Below are 21,121 nucleotides of genomic sequence, written 5' to 3'. Positions count from 1 at the left end.
GACGGCATAGGCGGAGGCAATGGCAGAGCCAAGGCAGCGACGCGTCGCGACGTCGAATTCGATATTAAAAATAAGACGGGACTCGGAAGCGTATTTACTTTTGAATGCTGTTGTTGTTGTTGTCGCCAATGTTGTTATTGTTGTCGCTGCCGCTGAAGCTGTTGAAATTCGAGCGCAAATCGACAAACGAACTCAGAACGCTGCGGCTGCGCAAACGCAAAGCACGCGCCGGCCACACACTGCCCAATTCCAATACCAATTCCAACACCATTTCCAATTCCAATTCCAACTCCAATACCAACGCGAATTCCAATTGCAATTCCAATTCGAACCATTTCGAATTTCCTATTTCAACTGTGGCTTCACTTCCAGTTGACATTCCAAAACAGTGCGTGCCTGTAGTAAGCTGCTGCTTCCTCTTTTTTTTTAAATATTATTTCAAAAAGTGTTAAGTGAAAAAACGAATTAAAGAAAATTTGCTGCTATCAAGGTAAATTTTGGTTTTTAAATATTTTATTTTACTGACAAAAACAAGTGAAAAAAAATTTAATTTTTTCAATTGATTTTTTTTACAATTCGCCAAATACGTGCGTGCGCGCCTCGAAGAACTTGAAAGAATTGATTTTTAAATTTTGTTCACATCGAAAATATATAAAAATAAATAAAAAAATATATAAAAAATACAAAAAAATGCATAAAATGTGCAAAGTGCAGAAAATATTTTTGTTTTGATTGCATTTAAAATTTTTCCCTTTTGCTTTTGTTTATTTCTTGTGCATTTATTTACATTTTTTTTATGTGATTTTATTTGACATCTCTGGCAATAAACATAAATTTTCGCTTAACTGGAAAACAAGACAAAAATGCAAAAAAAAATGCAATTTCATTAAAAGTTAAAAATTAATTTAACAACTTTTTTAATTTGCTTTAAATCTATTTGAATTGTGCTTCTAAAATGTTTTATACTTACGATAATAAAACGTTTTTATGTGAGATTATTTGAAATCAAAATGAAGAGCAGAAGTTGGGTTAGGTTCGATTAAGTTAGGTTAGGTTCGATTAAGTGAGGTTAGACTAGACGATATAATGTTTGCATATAGAATGATTTAATGTTAATGAAATCCTTTTTAGTCTTATACTCATGAAAAAAAAGTGAGTTTAGCTAAGGTTATGTTGAGTCAAGACTTAAGCCGACTCTCCGATCTATGACTGTGCTTAGCTCCAGCTGTACGCGTTCCTTTGAGCCTTGCTCCACTTGTGTCTGACATTAACTGTTATAACTGAGCACCAAATTCCAGCTATGTCCGAGCCATCGATCATTCGGTTCTCTTAGGCAGCTTCGAGCAGCATCGAAAATGCCTTCGATTGCCTTCTGAGCGGCTGTCAAAAGCGTTCAAAGTCAACGCGATTGGAAAAGCACTCGACTGGCATACTAAAGAGCCACAGGTCGAGTGTGTGTGTGTGTGTGCGTGTGTGTGTGCAATGTGCAGTGTATAGAATACCGCAACACCCAAACACACAGACGACAATTTGTGGTTCCAAGCGATAAGCATTATCGCTGCTATTTGGGTTTACGAGTGGAAAAAAGGAGTGAAAAACATTTGAGAATCTAGCAAGCGAGCATACACGACTCTGCAATGCTCTGTAAGAAACTAAGACGAGGAAATTATGTTGGCTGGAGCTGCAGGGTCTCAAGAGAAAAGCAGCTGCCCAGCAGTATCTATGAGATTTCGGTTCTACATCATGAAATACACAACAGAAAAGCTAATATACTCTCTAGTATACACATACAGTGTATCATATGCGACAGATTCAAGCATTTTGGCAATTGGCCTGAGCTGAATTGTTTTTCAAAGTCTTGAAATCTCAAACACCCATCGCATAAATTAGAAAACCTATATACTTGCTTTACACTGCCCTTACAGTGTATACAATGGGAGCCTTCAGTGCTATTGCATAGTATAACATTCAGTGCCGAGTTCAAGAAGCTCCCAACTGGGCCAAAAACCAATAAGCCCGCTTTGCCACTGCCTGTTGCCTGCCAGTGTATGATAGGTGAGAGACCGAAGAGCTTTGGCAGCTTGCTGAATAGTTATTGGAAACCAATATACTCGCTTGGGCACTGCCTGTACAGGGCATCGGCGCTGTGCTAGTATTGTCAACTCTTTGGGCCAGGCATCGGATTTAATGTGCTGCTCCAATCGCAGCGAAGAGCGATTTGTGCATTTCAATGAGCTCTTAATTGTAATTAAACAAATCGTTTTTCTTTTTCTCGCTTTTTCAACTTGGCTCTGACTCAAACAGTCTTAGCCAGAAGCCAAATTGGTAAGCAGGCGAAATAATGCTCGAATGCTCGAATGCTCGATAATCGCATTGACTAACCGAAAACAAGTGACAACAACAGCAGGCCAACTAAATTTATGTACATCACGTCGCGCCCATTGTTGTACTCCAGGGTATGGAGAGGGATATCGGGGCGGCACATGGGGCAATGCCATCGCACCCGATTTTGGCCGGGCATTTTTGAAAAGAAAGCAAAAGTTATAAGCATTGCGCATCGCTCACTTCATTTTTGTCGGCCCAATCGGGAAACTAGTCAGTCGTCGGCATTGCGCAAGAAAATCTACCAAATTTACATTTCACTTTCTATATTCAGCTTAAAATATTAACAAACTCTTCGCAGCAAGCTCAACTCTTCATTGAACTGCAGAACAAATATATATATATATATATATATATATATATATATATATATATATATATATATATATATATATATATTTGCTGCAAGTATTTCTCATTGATTCACAAAACTATGGCTACATAGCTCCTGCAACAGTAGGCAGAGGCTTATTTGTTATAATTCTTATTGGAGCATGTGTTAGAGAATAATGAGAACAGAAGCTCAATGTGATTCTTATTAGACCCATTGTTAGCAGTAACCTTAAGTCTACATAATGAAGTGTTCAGAAAAAGTATTAACACATGGAAAGCAGCTCAATTATATTGTTCATCCTGTTATACACAGGTATAACAGTTTCACATAGTCAAGCAGCCAGCTCTAACATCAGCTTCTATTCAAATTTCAAGCTTCCATTTTGACGATCGCCTTCAAATTCTGTCTAATCTACATATTATACATGTGTATAACAGTTTTATTTTGCAATTTCTTTTTTTAAGCATGTTCTATTGTAAATCCCCCAAAATATAATCTCCATTTCTGTTATACAGTAGTTAATATGTTAAACTTTTGTCTGTGGCCAAAGCACACACTGTTATACACTTGTATAACAGTTTCATCGAGTTGGTAATATGTATTTTTAGCTAATTTTCTCTCTCGAGTTCAGTTGAGCCCAAAGACATCATTGCAAGCTGTAATACATGCGTATAACAGTCTGCGGCTTAAGCAGTTGCCTCTCATTCTTAGACGATATTCGTACTCAAGCTGTTCACTATGAATAAGAAATAAAAAGAGATTTGACTGACTTGATCTATTGGGTATTGGGTCTAGACAGCCAGACATTGATCTTTTGACGAGCTTAACAAAATTTCAGTGTCGTTTCGTATGTGTGCTAAGAATAGCTCTCGAGCCAGTAAGAGTTAATCATAACGAATGACTAGTCCAGTTAATTGGATCAGCCACATGGAGTTCTCTCTCTCACTCTCTCTCTGCCTCTCTCTCTCTGTCTCGCTTAGCCACATTCTCTTGACCTTGACCACGTAATCCAAGCGTTGGAATCGCACTGTCAGTTATCATCTCGCTGCATCTCATTTAAAAGACGGCTCTTTGCTTATATAAGTACTATATATGTATGTATATATATATATATATTTGGTTTTTAAATACCCACAGGATGCCAGACTTGAGCAAGGGTCATCAATTGTGGTCAACAACAACAGCAAAGGCAACAACTTGTTTCTGATTTCGAGCAGATATTGTTCCCACGCTTCTTCTTGACAACGGCTTTAGTTAAGCATTGGCTATATATCAGATATATATCAATTCTAATTTTCTAATTGGCAATTGTTGCAAGCTTTTATTTGCTTTGCGGTTTGCCAAAAAGTAAAAAGTACAACAACAACAACAACAACGACAAAATATATTCCAATTGGCACATTGACACATTTTTTTTGCTTCTTCTTTTTCGGTACCTTGAACAACTTGTTTATACGTATATAGTTGAGGGATTGTTAGGTTTTTAGATCAAGCGATCGATGGATCGATTCAACGATCGATCGATCCATTTGACAATCGATGTCAGCGGCATTTGTATGACCGTTCGATTTCATTATAAAATTTACGCATGTTTGATGGATATACCAAACCATGTAGCAGTTCGTGTGTGTAGCCAGCGAACACTACGTGATTTGCATGCCAGATATCAGTTTATATATATCTAGATATATGCACACTGTCAATGGCCAAGCAGGCGACAAGACAAACTTCAAACTCCACTCGAACTGAAAGATAAAAGTTCAATAATTGAAAACCTTTGAATTTTATTGGAAAAGAAGACTACAACGTCGAGAAATCTATCTTCTCTCTTCATCTCACACTAAATCAATCAATAAGGTAGTTATCCACTTATCGATAGTTATATAGCTATCGATAATTAGAACATTATCGATAGTTATCTATAAGCATCGAAAGTTTTTTATAGAGACTTTAGTAATAAAACACGTACACACCATTTTAGTTATCGATAGTTATATAACTATCGATAATTAGAACATTATCGATAGTTATCCATAAGCATCGAAAGTTGTTTATAGAGACTTTAGTAATAAAACACGTACACACCATTTTAGTTATCGATAATTATCGACATCAACCGATGACTATCGATTGTTGACAGACATAACTTAAGCATTAAAAAGTATTATATTATGCAGTTTAGCCAAGTATTATTCTACATGTATCAATAAGTATCGACATACTTTTACACTTTCGATAACAGTATGCATATGTCATTCTAGAGCTATCGATTGCCTTTGATAATTATCGATAGTTACTGATCTTTATCAAAATATTGAAGTATCTACGACTATGCTCATATAGCTTTATGACCGTCAATAGTTATCGATATTTTGCTGCATGCAAAACTATCGTTTTAAGCTAGTATGAGTCGTAATATTGGCATAAATATTGGCATTTTTGCATATTTGAAATATGCTTATCGATTTGTTAGCTATCGATATATCAAATTACAATCGAACTATATATAAATTTTTCTATTATGCAATCGATTAACCAGAGGTTGGCTGCATGCTTATCGATAAATACAAAAATATTTATTGATATGCACTTAAAGACCAACAGAACCACTAACTAATGCCTAAATGACAGTATACATACAACAACTTATATATCTATATATATCTATAGGTATTTGTAATATATTCCCAGTTGAACGAACGTGTTAAATCAAATCTCTTTGATAGACATTTACACATTCGCAGCTGAATTATTTACTATCGTTTTATTAATGAGCTCATCAAGTCCATTAGTCGCGCTGATAGGGCTCTCTAGATGTATATCCATATATACAACTATATAAATATGTAAATTTTTGATTTTTTTCTTTCATTTTCATTTGATTCGTTGTTTATCTCGCTTCGTTCGTTGTTGGTTTTGTTCCCGTTGTTGATTTGTGCCAATTCTCGAGCGGAGCGCGGGCGTCTTTCTCTTTTCTAAATTTTGACGTTGACCTATCCAGAACCAATCCCATTTAAAAACGTAACCGAACCCAATTAGTGGAGCCCCTTAATTAATTCGCTTGCGCAGACGACGAAGAAATGTGATAAAAATGCGAACAAAGCAAATATCAGATGAACGAAATCCCCCCCCCCCCCCCCCCACACTCTCAACAAAAAATAAAGAAAAAAAAACAAAGATATGATTCTGAATATCAATTTGTAATTCAATTTCAAACCCAAATCAACAGATAAAAATTATAAAATTGTTTAAAAACTAAATAAAAATCGTGACTTGTCCAAGTTTTTATCATGCGTAAAGTCAATAAAAATAATATTATTTTTACGAATTTTTGTTTTGCAATAAATCATTGGCAAGACCATATATGTATAAAGGCTAGCTAGTTACTATTAGCGCTTATGCAGTCGAAACCAGATCAGATGAAATCACAGATATTTCATGAAATGGCCTGCATATATCTTTAACATAAAGCTAGAAATAATGTAATATATTTAAGCTATTTTTGTTGTAGTCAAATTTCTTTTACTATCGCTCTTATTTGGTCAGCTGCGCTCTGCAGAGTAGTTTGAATTAAAAAGGCTTTAAATATTTAAAATATTCAATAACAACTGCTCCTCCTCCTCCTCCTGCTCTGTTGTTGTTGCTACGCTTTTTTCGCCGATTGCGCAAGACCCAAAAAATTTTAATTTATATTTTATTTAATTTTTTTTGCCCTGTTTTGGGTTAACTTGTAAAATCGGGGCCTGTCAATTACACAACACCCAAAACAAAAAGAAGAAGCAGAGCACCGCAAAAGTCAACAGAAAAAAAATTAATTTCGCATGCCCAAAAGAAAAACAACAATTAAACAGCAGCAACAACAACAACAACAGCAGCAGCAGCAGCAGCCGCAGCAGCTCCTTTGGCAATTTGCTTAAATTACAACTTAATTTCTGAATTGATTTTCAATTTTTTCGGCATGCGACGCCAAAATGAAAAAAATATTTCGTGAATTTTAATTTACTGGACAATTATTTTAAACGCTGTTGCTGTGAGGGTCAGTCCACAAGCAGCATGCTAACACGACTACAATCTACCCTATATAAATGGCTCATGTGACTAGAGTAAGTCCACGCAGTGACTGGCCAAAGACATCATATGTTGGAAAACTAATAATTTGAAGATGTATATAAACATATATAATATATATATATATCAAACTGCAGCCATGCATACCCAGTTAGTCGAGCGAACTCAAGACGATGCTGAGTCAAATACATAATTATTTCTAGCTATACTCGTTCACTGAGTCAAGAGAGGGTATATTTGTTCTGTCTATTTCTATATCTATATCTATATCTATATCTATATCTATATCTATATCTATATCTATATCTATATCTATATCTATATCTATATCTATATCTATATCTATATCTATATCTATATCTATATCTATATCTATATCTATATCTATATCTATATCTATATCTATATCTATATCTATATCTATATCTATATCTATATCTATATCTATATCTATATCTATATCTATATCTATATCTATATCTATATCTATATCTATATCTATATCTATATCTATATCTATATCTATATCTATATCTATATCTATATCTATATCTATATCTATATCTATATCTATATCTATATCTATATCTATATCTATATCTATATCTATATCTATATCTATATCTATATCTATATCTATATCTATATCTATATCTGTAACTTTATCTTTGAGCGAGTATTACGCAGCCGATTGCCCTCGACTTTTTTGTTGGCTTTTCACTTCACCTTTCAGGGCGTCAGATTTGGGGCACTTCATCGCTGACATCGTTGCGCTTTAAATTTGCCTGACGACCGGCGCACGGAGCTGCCCCATTGTTTGCGGCTGCTGCAATGCAGCATGCAACACACCCAATTAAACACGCAAAGAGAGCGAAAGAGAGAGGGAGAGAGCGAGGGGGAGAGCCAGTTCGTCTGGCAGTTTATTGATTGCTGCTGCACGCTTCATCGTCACCAATTAAAATTCAAGTGTTCAAGCCTAATTGCATGCCAAAAGTTAAGGCAAGCGCAAAAATCAGCTGCCAACTTAACAGGCTCTGACTGCCTCACAGATGCCTTTGACGGAATCCCCCTTTGGTTCAAGTGGATTTGGAAGTTCGTTCGTTCAACTTGTGCTGCACGGCAACTGCATTTGAAGTCAGCCAAGAAATCTAAGCGGATTCTACTTGCAGATTGCTTTGACTGAAAGATGCTCTGGAAATGAATTTGTCTAACTAATTTCAGTTCGTTTGCTCCAACAGTAAACGAGATACTCAGCTTTTTTTCAGGCATATATAAACTAAAAGCTGTTTCTGGCTATATCAATATAGATCTATGTATATGAAACTGAACTTGACTTAAGTTATATATCTTTTAGAGAAGTATTAAAAGATGCTGAGATTCATAAAGATAAAATAAGAGACTATTAAACTGCTGAAGATATCATATTATATCTTAGCTCTTACGGCACTTGATATGGCTGTACCTTGAAAACTATTCAAGATTAAAGCCTGACAACTTATAATACTTGTATCTTAACTGACATCAACGGCGCATACCAAGCTTCAGCTGCTGAACTCAAACAGATCCTGAGATAGACTTCAATATGTCGATAAACAACTTGAGAAAAAACCAAAACATATCGTCAAAAATATGTAAATTGCTTTATTTATATTTGCATTTGAAGCGTAGAGCTTAAGGCATGCCGAAACTTGAACAAACTGACTCCCATATAGATCCTGAGCAACGATCCATCTATGCTCGGAGCCTTGTTTATCTTTGGCGAAATCCTTGCCCCGATCACTTGACACCTGTGAACTGTGTTCGGGAATTGTGCTGGGCCTGGGTTATTTATGCAAATGGCTCATTATGAAAACAGAATTTCGGATGGCGATTATACGTGTTAGCTGTTTAGCTGTTGTTGCTTCCGTTGGCGGAGTCAATGGCCAAATTCGTAGCGTCGCCTCTTAATCAATATGCATATTGTGCATACATAAATAAATGAGGCACACTCACACACACACATACACGTATATGTATGTGTGTTGGTGTGTATTTTTAGAGAGCCGGCAAAGGGGGCCGGTCCAGAAGCTGATCTCAGGTGTCAGCATCGATGCTGTGCGCCCCATCAAAGCCGAAAACCCGTTCTGGCCAGGCCTAGGCCCAGCGCTGCACTCGCTCGGCCAGGGCTAGATGAGGCCATAAAAGTTTTCGCAGCACCAACAAAAGACCAAAACCAAAATAAAAATATAAACAGATCGCGGCCATTGACAGTTTTTACGCGCGCGAAACACGCTCAAACATCAAAAGCTAAATCCAGAACGGCAAAAAAATATAAGTGAAGCAAACAGAGGCCGATCAGGTGGATGTCCTTGTCCAGACTGGCACAGTGGGTTGAAGGTGCCAACAAAAATGCACTGAAATGAGCCTGAAGAAAGGAAAAACTTAAGATATATAAAAAGATATATCGCTATATAGATGTGCCGTCAGCTATGATCAGATATATATATAGGGCTGCTATATCGACTGATTCGCTTGTAAGCATATATATGAATTCAAGTCAAGCTAAACCATTCTTGCATTCAGTTATCGCTTGATCGATAACAGACTTATCGATAGCAGAACTTGATCAGCGCATAATAATTTCATTTCAATTTTAGCTTAATTCGAGCTCAATCGTATGCATTTTATGATAATATTTATATCTTTTTTTTTTTGAGTATAAACTTTTTGATATGGCCCACTGTGCGGCAAACCCGTTTGGCAATTCAATTTATGCGCCGTCTGTTAACTGTCTCCCGTGTTGCTTTACAGATGCGCCTCCGCTCGACTGGACCCAGGGCGACGATGTACACAATTCTAGTTGGACTGGTGAGTATGGCAAATAGTCCTGGGCGACAAACAAAGATGGGGGCAGAGAGGGAGAGGGAGAAGGAGAGGGAGAAGGAGAGTAACAGAAGTAAATGCAAAGCAATTGACAGGCGACGCTGTTGCCCGCGGTGCTGGGACATGGCAGGTTAATGGATCCGCCGGCACGGAATGCCATGTGGCGCTTCGGCTATCCCAATCCGGTTAACTACAACGACAACGAGCTCTTCTGCGGCGGCTATGCGGTGCAGTGGGAGCAGAACAGCGGACGCTGCGGCGTCTGCGGCGATGCGTATCATGTGAAGTCGCCGCGTCCGCACGAGGCCGGCGGGGAGTATGCCAAGGGCATTATATCCCGTTACTATACAGCTGGCCAGGAGATCGACGTGGAGGTGGAGCTGACGGCCAATCACTATGGCCGCTTCGAGATGTATCTGTGCCCCAACAACAATCCGCGGCAGGAGGCCACCCAGGAGTGCTTCGATCGCTATCCGCTCTTCATTTCGGGCAGTCGGGAGCATCGATTCCTCATACCGCGCGACACCAAGAAGAAGGACATCTTTCGGTATCGCGTCCGGCTGCCGGCCTATGTCACCTGCACCCAGTGCGTCCTCCAATGGACCTACTACACGGCCAACATGTGGGGCACCTGCTCCAATGGCACCGAGGCTGTCGGCTGTGGCAAGGCGGGTAAGTTCTGTCCTTCCCGTTGACAATCTGCGACTCGTCTCTACGGCCTTTGCAGAAACATTCCGCAACTGTGCGGACATCGCCATCATCTCGAACACCGGCGGCGGCGTACCGCCCATATTTGTCAACAATAGGTCGCCCTACTTGCTGTACTATCGTGACTATCGGGCGCCCGACGATAACAATGTCTTCCCGTTGATTGTGCGGTAAGTGTGCTGGTGGCAACCGATGTTTTGATAACCGGTTCATAACCGGTCGAAGATATATTTGAACATAACTGATTCAAGACCGGATGATTGCATATATATTTGAGCATAACCGATTCATAACCGGTGGCATATATAACCGATTCATAACCGGTTGCATATATAACCGATTCATAACCGGTTGCATATATATTTGTGCATAGCCGATTCATAACCGGTTGCATTTGTAATTGTCTATAACCGATTCATAACCGGTTGCATATATATTAGTGCATAACCGATTCATAGCCGGTTGCATATGTAATTGTCTATAGCCGATTCATAACCGGTTGCATATATATTTGTGCATAACCGATTCATAACCGGTTGCATATATATTTGTGCATAACCGATTCATAACCGGTTGCATATATATTTGTGCATTGCCGATTCATAACCGGTTGCATATGTAATTGTCTATAACCGATTCATAACCGGTTGCATATGACTAAATAAATAGATATTACGCAAACCGGTTCGTAAATTACCGAAAGTAAGTTCCGAACTGGCTTGCATTACATATCGCTAACCGAACTCTACTCGTTTGTCCATCTATCGGCAACCGATTCAGTAATTAACAATTAACCGATTGGCCTGTGGTTCGAAACACACCCACCATATTCCAAGTTGCTCACTTACCGACTCTGAACTGTTTTTTGAGCTAAAGAACGTTCCATGAACCGATAAGTTTCATAACCGGTTTACACCTGTCTTATAAACTATGGTAAAGGGATATGCTCATATACCCAATGGGTAGCAGATCCCGAGTAATTTGTATAGATTAATTTAAACATTTATCTCCTTTCTTTATTGTAGAGTATATATTTAGATAACAATCTTTGCTTTACTATTTCTTCCCTCACTTACTTTACCGATTCGCGTCGATTTCCTTACAATCTATTTTCGCTTCTTTTAGTTCACTTAATCTTTCTTCTTATTCACTTCTTGTTTTCATCGTTTTTGTTTCATCAGCTGCATTAACCGTTTCATAACCGTTTCATTACCGCTTAAGCTGCAATCGATTTTGCCGTTTATCGGACTTAAGTAAATATTTCTCTTGCTCCACTCTTTATTTCTTATTACACCTATCTACTTTCCATAGTCTCTTTAGCTCTCTTAACCGTTTCAGCTAGCTTGAAAAACTCTTCTGAAACTTTTCTTGTTTCTGTAATCTTTTATTTATTTAATTTCTGCTTCTTTCGCCGACTTCTTAAGGCAGTTTCCATCCTAACCGTTTCCGCTTCTCTAACCGTTTCCAACTTCAAATTATTTAAACTATTCCCAATTGGATTAAAATGCATTTCTAACTTTTGCTTTGCATTTCCATTTAGCAATGCCACGCGGCATGCGCGCAAACGCAAACCACCAACCGCTTAACCGCTTACCCGCTAAAAAAAAACAAAAAAAAATACCGCTAAAACCCGCTTACCCGACACACAAAGTTTTTCTAGCTAAGCCAGCGCTGCACCGGCTCTACACGAAACGGGTAAAGGTCAACTGTAAATTATAGAGCTAAGCTGCACAACCCGGTTATGGTGCCACAACACACGCACACCACACACACACACACATACATAACTATATTTTAGCTGTATATAAAGAAAATGCTTGAAATAAACTTAAATATCTAAAATTTATATAATTCGTTTTATATAATTGTTTTTGTTTGTCTAAACGGTTAACCGTTTCGAGCTATAAAATTGAGCAGCAAATACTCCACATATTTACACTGTTTTTAAAGTACATAAACGTTAATGGTTAACCGTTTATCAGCCGAAACGGTTATGATCTTAAATGTTTCAGCGCTAACATTAAAGACTCTCTAATTGATCTGAAAGGAAAAGGAATATATCCAGCAGTTGTTAGATAATTTATTGGAAACCTAAACCCGAAAAGGCTAAAAAGAACGCATTTTGAAGTTATTCCAAAAAGCGAACCGGTTAAGACCTTAATGAGACGCTAGGAAAGCCCAACTTTCCGACAATATTCTGAGTCGAGTTGAAACTGAAGAAACTTTTGTATTATTCTTTGACTACTATTTTAGCCTTTTTCCCGCTATATTTGTTGCTGCAATTATTATTTGAAATTATACACATATAATTTTATTAACTTTCGAGCCTTGATCCTTAACCCTTGACAGATAGCCTTGATCGGCATATTGACAGTAAAATGAAGGCACAGAACATATAGAAAACAAGCTGATAAAACCGGAAAAAATATATATGTATATATATATATATATATATACACAAATATATATATATAGATATAGATATATATATATATATGTATACAGTGTGCTTATCGTGGGAGGGAGTGTGGGAGTTTGAAAGTTACCCCAAAATCCAATTCAAAACCCGTTGAAGCCGCTTGGCTCCGCATTGCTCTATAGCGCGTAACCCTGCATGCTCTAAGCTCCCGATGTCGGCTCCCCTTTCGCTGTGTTGGCAACAAAGTGAGAAGAACAAAGAAAATAAAATGAGTGTCCAAAAATGAGCTAAGTCCGCCCGGAGACTGGCCGTGGCTCAGCAGCGGACATCCGGATAGGTGAAGGCCATGATCAGCACCAAGAAGACGGCCACCTGGATGATGCCCACCAGGACGGTCTTGAGCAGCTGCGTCTGGATGCGCGGCTCCAGCTCAGCTCCGGGCGTCTTCAGCGGCGTCACGTGGCGCTGACTGGACCTCCTCAAGCGGACCTTCAATGGCTTGTACGCCTTCAGCGAGCTGCGCGACAAGCTGACCCTAACCAGCCGCTGCTGCTCGTCCGAGCTAGTAATCTCAGCCGTAGCCGAGGCCGTAGCCGTAGCCGTGGCCGTGGCCGTTGCCGCAGCCGTAGCCTCAGCCGCAGGTGCATGCGCCTCGCTAGTGGGCAACAGCAGACGCTTCACTTCCGCACTCGACCAGAGCGCGTCCTTCGAACGCACCGAGAGCCGACTGTAGGGCGCAAAGCTAAACGGCAGCTGGCTGCCCATCGGCGGCAGCTGCAGATTGCAGGCGCCGCCGCCCGTTTCCCTAGGCGTCACCAGCTGCTCCAGTGCCGGAGCGGACACATGTCCGCAGCTGGCCAGCTGCAGCTCCCCATAGCCGAGCATGCTGTTGAAGAACATGGCATCCTGTTCGAGTAAATTGAAAGGACGGGCCGGACTCAGCGGGCGCAGCTGCTGGAGCAGCACGTTCGGATTCTCGCGCAGCATGCGGAACGAGGTGCGCTGCATGCCGCCGCCCTCGGCCAATGGCATATAGAAGCACTGCAGCTCGTCGGCGGTCTTCAGCTCCGTCAAGGTCTTCGTCTCGATGCGATATTCGCGGGCGCAGCCAAAGCTGCGCGCATAATAATCAATTGTGGCACGGCGCCAGCCCACTGCCAGCTGCTCGACGCGACGCCAGCCCATCTGGACAATGGGCAGCGCCATATAGCTGCCCATAATCAGGCTGGAGCGTGGCGTAAAGAAAACGCTATTCGAGTCGCTGTCCACGGCCTTGGCGCTCTGGCTGTTGTTGTTGGCACGCAGCGTCGCCTCCAGCTTCTCGCCCAGCTGCTGCAGCAGCTGGATCTCGCGCTGCAGCGTGGGTATATTGTGCCAGACCATATCGAGGTTGATTTTCGTCATCTGATCCTGCTGCTGATCCTCCTGTTTGGCGCTCGGCTGCTGTTTGCACGCGTCCAGCCGCAGTGCCTGCCCGGCGAGTAAGAGCAGATGCTGCTGCCGCTGGCGCACTTCGAGCAATTGCGTCTGCAACTCCTGCTCCTGCTCCCCTTCACGCTCGTCATCCAGCTCCAGCTCACGCTCCAGCTCCTGGCAGCGGACGCTGCTGGCATAGCTAAAGGGATCGCTGTCCACCTCATTGAAATCATCGATCTGCAGCTGCTCCTGCTGCTCCAGCGGCGTCTGCGCCTCCTGCTGCTCCAGCTGCTCCAGCTGCTCCAGCTGTTCTAGCTGCTCTTGCGGCTCCTGCGACTCCTGCGACTCCAGCTGCTCCAGCTGCTCCAGCTCCTCCCGCTGCTCCTCTTGCTCAAAATTGTCCACATTGTCGCCGCTGTTCCGCAAGGGACGCACCATCAACAGCTCCTTCACCGTCTTCACGGGCTTGCACAGATAGACGAAGCTCTGATTCTGTTCATCCGGCAGGCGCAGTGCCTTCGCCAGGTTAATCTTGCGCAGCTCAATGCTGCTGCTGCTGCTGCTGCGGCTGCTGCTGCAGCAACTGTTGCTTACCACCAACTGGCGTTGCTGTTGCTGCGGCTGTTTCTTCTGCTGTTTGTGCTGCTGTTGCTGCTGCTGCTGCTGTTGCTGCTGCTGCTGCTGCTGCTGTTGCTGCTGTTGCTGCTGCTGTTGCTGCTGCTTTGCTGGCTTCTCGACGATCGTCTCGTAGTTGCTCGCCAAAATGTTGCTACTCTTTGGCTTCTTCTTCAACGGCGACTTGCTGCGCGTAAATGCAGCCCTGTTGCTGCTGGGCACAATGTTGCAGTTGTTGGTGCTGTTGATGGTTGTGCTGGTGATGGTGTTCAAGTTGCTCGAAATATTGGTACTGCAATAGTTGCTCGATAGATTGGTGTTGTTGCTGTTGTTATTGCTGAGCTTGGCCACGCGCGGCAAGAACTGTCCACGTCCTGCCGCCACACGTCGATTGCTGTTCGGCTCGGCAGCAACAGTTGTCGCATTGCCCACAGACCGATTGGCAGCATTCAGATTGGTCAAGCGCTTGGAGCGATTGCCAGCAGTAGCTAAGGGCGATGGGTTAGCAGCTGGTGAAAAACTGTTTACTAAATATTACGTATAAGCAAAGCTGAAGCTCTCGTCGGGAGTGAACGACTACAAAATACCCGAAGTAGCCCTACCCAAGGCCAGTAGTTCCCTAATCTGAGACTGCTTCTGGACACAGAGTTGTGTGGCCATCTTTAAGAGGCGCCTCTAAAGTAAACTTGCTACGGAAGCTGCTTTGTATAAAGGTCTCTCAATGAGCACCAGAAACTGCATAGCAAATTTGAACTCTCCAACAGAATTGACCGAAAAAAACGATGATAAACTTGAACTAGCTTAGAGTTATACAAGAATATATATATTCAGAATTTCATAACCCATCGAAATTTGTGGCTGAGGAGCAAAAGCACGGAAGGACCTTATACATCGCACATGGCGCAGCACAGCTCAGCCCAACAGGCTTTGCCATGCTTCCTGCTGCCACTAAGCACTGCATTCCTGTTTTCCAATTGCTACGGGGCTCTGACTAGGCTGTGTTTGCCGATCTGATCTAGAAACCACTCTTAACAGCGTATCTCAAAGCTGATGACAGACCAAAGAAGCACAAAACTAATGCAGCTAAGGAGAAACTCATTTCTATTTGCCCACTTTTGGACCAAAAACTTGTAGAGGGCGTCTCGAAATAGTGCTCAAATGTTTCGCTGGCCAACTCACCATTTGGAGTACGCTGCATTAGCTCCGTTCTGGTGTAGGTGGTCTTACGCACTGCGGTCAACGTGCCCATTGCCACGCCGGTTGGGGGACCGGCCACCTGTAGCACCTGGGGCAGGCCATCATTGTCACGATCGTTTCGCATATGATTGAAGCGTGTTCGATTCATCTTCATGCTACGTCATTCGCCTCAAGCGTTTGCCCGATTTTCGGACGCTTTTCCGTTCAACTTTGCGATTTTAAGCACCCAATTTAGCTAGACTCCTCGAATTGCCTGCCTCTCCTCCTGCGTGTGTCCTTGTATGTGTTTGCGTGCGTGTGTGTCTATGTGTGTATAGGAAAATCGAATCTGTCCAAAACAAAAACGTGTTGCTGCTCGATGAAAAATATTGTTTAGGCCGGAGCTCAATTGATATCCATACCCAAACGAATGTATACACACTGTGAAGGCAAAGGCAAATAATGGAAGTTCATAGTCAGAATTTAAAAAAAGTCAAAAGCAAATATTGAAGCGTGCTTCACATATGTAGTACATATATATATATATATCTGATATATATATGTCTCACATAAGATCTTTGAACATGTTAAGCTGTGCAAGTTGCTTTTGTATTATGCTGTCTTCCTTACTGCGCCTGTCAAATTTGACAAGCACTTGCTCGTATTTTCCTTCGATCTGTCTTTTACCATGGCTCATGTCTTGCATACCACTGGAGAGCTGTCATAGTCGACATATGCCTTGGTATCTATAGTAGCTCTGCCCCAAATGCGAGCTCATTTCATTTATGTTCTTGTCAAAGTTGACAGGCACAGACATCGCTTGGCAAGTGTTATGTAAGCTACAGTCTTACACAAGTCTAAGCCACTTTCTCTCATCTTCATGTCAAATTTAACATGTACTTAATAGTGCTGTTGGCTTAAGTTTATCCCTTTGTTGCACTTAGTCAACTAATCCACATAGAACTCTACTCCAATAATGCCCTTTTATGTTCCAGTCAAATTTAACATGCACTTTAACATTAAGTAAACCTTTCACTCCAATACTTTAGACTACAAATGGCATAGTTTCCTAGATTCGCCTAACAGTACCCAGTATATATTGCAGACACAAATTTACTTCTAGGATTATCTAGAGACGCCTTCTTCTAGAGGCATCAATATATACTCAAGAAGTATCTCTATAAATGCTGAAAAAACTAAAGCTTTTATTGTACGCTATCTGACACTAAGGACATTATTTATTTAGAAAGTAGTTATGTGGCTTGGACATTCGTTTGGAGCCCATTCGATGATCCCTGGCCACATGCTGCGCGAACTGTGCTTGGCGTAGGGCCTCTCGCTGTAGGAGCTCGTAGCGTCTGTCTATAATGTTGGCATAATCATCCCAGGCGGCCATTGGGGCAGACTTCCTGGACATGCATCCCACCGGGTGATTCGGACGTCGGCTGGCATTGAAAAGGCTGGAGATGTGGCAGCAATTGGGATGGCTTCGCCCGAATGGATAGACGCTGCTAACGGGTCCCGGCACAAATGTGGACTGCACTCGCTCCAGCCTGTTGCTCGATCGTAGCTGGGTCATAGTGTGACGCTGCACTTCCTGCCTCATGAAATCGTCCAAGTAACGCGTTTCAGGCATGGCAGGATGAGCACCCAACACCTATTTGAAAAGCTGTGCCGAAATACGAAACAGAAATTTTGAATCTATCCAGATTAATGAAATTACCAACTAAGCCTGCTGCAGCTTTGCTGTTGAGCTGGAAGTTGTATGTAGCAAGCTATGCCAAAAGGAGCTGAATATATGCGAGTCTTGCTACTGCGACTTGCCACATATAATTCGCAACTGGTTTAAGCGCTCAGTTTTAATAAAATATTCATTTGATCTTTAAGCAAATAGCTCAAACTTATATTTTTCCAAACCTTTTTTTAATGAAAGAAATTTAAAAATTTAAAAAAAAAAAATAACTCCAAATACGACTTAGTTTTTAAGAGTGACTTTCTAGTATTTTTTATATTTATTTGGTATTTATTTGGTATTTATTTGGTATTTATTTGGCATTTATTTGGTATTTATTTGGTATTTATTTGGTGCCAAGTCACCCAATCCTTTAGTTAATCAAAGAAAATTGCAGTGAACCGAAACCAAACTTTTTTAATAAATATCGCACAATACTTAAGGCAAAATAGTTATATACTAAAGATAACTTTCGAGTTCGACTCGAACCAACATTAAAATCTATTTCGTTACATTAAGATTGGTTCAACTCATAAACTTAAGAGGTTCAAGCTCGTTGCAATAAAAATCTATTTCGACTTTGAGCTGTGCCCTTAACACAAATTAACAGTGGAACGTAAGCCTAAATGTTGTGTATGTATGAATTTACTTGGAAACCAATTGAAATCGGTTTAAGCAGCACAGCGAAGTCAGAAAAGTTCAGTAGAACACAAAACTTATAAACAAAGCAAATTCTATTTATTAAGGCAGAAATTAGATTCGAATTGAACCGAACCACACCGAATCGAACCATTGTCTATTTGTTTAATTTTCTTTAATTTCATTTTAATCATTTTTCATGCTCCGTTTTGCTCTCCACTTTCGTAAACGTTGCAGCGATCAAAAGTGCATTGGTGCTCCGGCCTTCCGTCTGCTGCCCGGCATCGATAATTGGTGCGAGATCAATTGTCTGCGCTATCCGCCCAATTGCCCGGAGACTGCATGCCACTGTCCGTAAGTATCTCTCTCCCTCTCTCTTTCTCTGTCACTCTCTCCTGATGTGCTCTTTCTCTTTCGTTGCAGTCAAGAGTGCGTGGCGATTGGCGAACTGGAGGGACGTGAAGGCGCGGATACCTACTGCATGGACGAATGCCTGAACTACAAATCGGAATGCCCGCGCGATAGATGTCGCTGCTTCTAGAGCGAGACAACCGCTATGCCGAAACACAGAAACAGAGACAGAGATAGTGAGAGAGAGAGGGAGAGAGAGCGAGGTATATCAATTAGCTGTGCTGCTGCCCCATTGCCAGATAAAGACAAAGTTTTGACGAATTGTAACTGAAATTTATAGCTCCATTTCAATGCGAATATATATCTATATATATATATATATATATATATCGGTAGACATACATTAAACCGATGAATGTGAATGTGAATATAGAGTTTATTTGTTATTTTTGAACTATTTATATACTATTCTATATACATGCATGTAATATCTGTCTGGACTGCTGTTGTTGCTGTTTCTGTGGGCTTTGCTGTTTGGTTTTTGGCCAGGTGGCAACGCTTCACTTGCGTTGTATGCCATCCTCATAGAGGAATGGCCGCGTGAACGCCTCCAGCAGATCGCGTTGCTCCCTCAGGCGCCGCAGCTCCGACAATGGATTCGCCGTCGAGATGCGGCGCACGCGGAACAGCGTGGACACAGTCCCAGCTATTTGACTCCAGCGTTCGCTGGCGCGTGACTGCATCACATCCGCGCAGAGATAGTGATTGCGTCGCTCCTCCACTGACGGGCGACTGGCTCGAGCAGACTGCGCTGCAGCAGCTCCGGCAGCTGTTGCCGACATCAGACTTGTGCCAGCGGCAGGCAAATGGCCACCCATCGCCGCTGATCGCGCTGACCCCGTTGAGCCCGCTGACGTTTTGAATGGTTCGCTGCGTATTAGCACTTCGGCCAGCTCCTCGCGAACATCGTCCTCAGAATCCTCGTGCGGCAGTGCCGCACAGCTACCGCAGTTAACATCGCTTACGTGGGCGAAACTGGACGCAATGCGTCTCAGTGACGCGGTTGGCGGCGGCACAATCGCATTCTGAATCGGACTTGGCTCGGAGCTGGAGGCATTGGAACGACCCAAGCGACCCAAGTTCATGTTGGATAACTTGTTGCCATAGCTAGTGCGCAGCTCGGCGCGTTGGCGTCGTGCCTCCTCCGAGCCAATTGCCAACTTCTTGCCTAGCGGCATGCTCCTGCTGCTACTCCAATTCCCAGTTCCGGGCAAGCTGCGGCTGCTGCTGCTCCTGCTTCTGCTCCTGCGCCTGCTCCTGCTGCCAATTTAGTAGCAATCGATACTCACCCAAAAACTTTTGCCGAAATGTTCGCTGTGAATTTTGATCAGAGACTGCTGAGTTCCACTCCCATCCCAGCCCACAGCCACAGCAAATCCAAAGCCAGCCTGGATAATCTGTTGTCCAGCTCCCAGCTCTGACCACCTTTCAAATCAAAATGGAAACACATTAGCAATAGAAGTAATCAAGCTACTTACCACGAAGTGAATGTATAAGTATAATTAAGAGTATAAGTTGTAATATATGAGCTGAAGTAAAGAAATTGGTAGAAGTAGAAGTAGAAGTAGAATGAATACTGTAAATATGAAAGTAGAAATTGAGCTAATAACTAGAGTATATGAAGTAAAAGTAAGAGCATGCATGTGAGTAGAAATATAAGTAAAAGAAGCAAGTCCAAATTGAAAAGCTTAGCAGCAGAGCAGAAGAGTAAGTTGAAGTAAAGTATAAGTATAAGTATAAGTATAAGTATAAGTATAAGTATAAGTATAAGTATAAGTATAAGTATAAGTATAAGTATAAGTATAAGTATAAGTATAAGTATAAGTATAAGTATAAGTATAAGTATAAGTATAAGTATAAGTATAAGTATAAGTATAAGTATAAGTATAAGTATAAGTATAAGTATAAGTATAAGTATAAGTATAAGTATAAGTATAAGTATAAGTATAAGTATAAGTATAAGTATAAGTATAAGTATAAGTATAAGTATAAGTATAAGTATAAGTATAAGTATAAGTATAAGTATAAGTATAAGTATAAGTATAAGTATAAGTATAAGTATAAGTATAAGTATAAGTATAAGTATAAGTATAAGTATAAGTATAAGTATAAGTATAAGTATAAGTATAAATATAAGTATAAGTATAAGTATAAGTATAAGTAAAAGTACAAGTATAAATATAAGTTAAGTAGTATTATAGCAGACGTATAAAAAGTAATTTAAATTAAAATTTAACTCTAAATAAATACGTACAAAATAAGCCAATGCCAATTTTTCCAGGATATACACAAACAGCCCCTTATGAATACTCAACTTTAAAGAAGCTTAATTTTAGGGCAATTCGATTATTAATCTGAT

At 41.0% G+C, this 21,121-nt stretch overlaps 2 protein-coding genes across 2 annotated transcripts; one reads left to right on the top strand and one right to left on the bottom strand.

The window, feature by feature from the left end:
• The first annotated feature begins 422 nt into the window (after positions 1–422).
• On the top strand, positions 423–19,041 carry LOC111597317. Its single transcript, XM_023311946.2, has 6 exons — positions 423–490; positions 9,575–9,631; positions 9,742–10,318; positions 10,374–10,524; positions 18,589–18,705; positions 18,775–19,041. The coding sequence occupies exons 2-6, from the start codon at positions 9,575–9,577 to the stop codon at positions 18,890–18,892; spliced, it is 1,020 nt and encodes a 339-aa protein (XP_023167714.1). The 5' UTR covers positions 423–490; the 3' UTR covers positions 18,893–19,041.
• A 121-nt stretch (positions 19,042–19,162) lies between these two features.
• On the bottom strand, positions 19,163–20,156 carry LOC111597301. The gene has a single exon (XM_023311924.2). The coding sequence runs from the start codon at positions 19,938–19,940 to the stop codon at positions 19,263–19,265; it is 678 nt and encodes a 225-aa protein (XP_023167692.1). The 5' UTR covers positions 19,941–20,156; the 3' UTR covers positions 19,163–19,262.
• Between the last annotated feature and the right edge of the window lie 965 nt (positions 20,157–21,121).

Source organism: Drosophila hydei, unplaced genomic scaffold, assembly GCF_003285905.1.
Source record: "Drosophila hydei strain 15085-1641.00,03,60 unplaced genomic scaffold, DhydRS2 tig00000355-arrow-arrow-pilon, whole genome shotgun sequence".
NCBI lineage: Eukaryota > Metazoa > Arthropoda > Insecta > Diptera > Drosophilidae > Drosophila > Drosophila hydei.
This window is presented reverse-complemented; position numbering and strand designations above follow the sequence as displayed.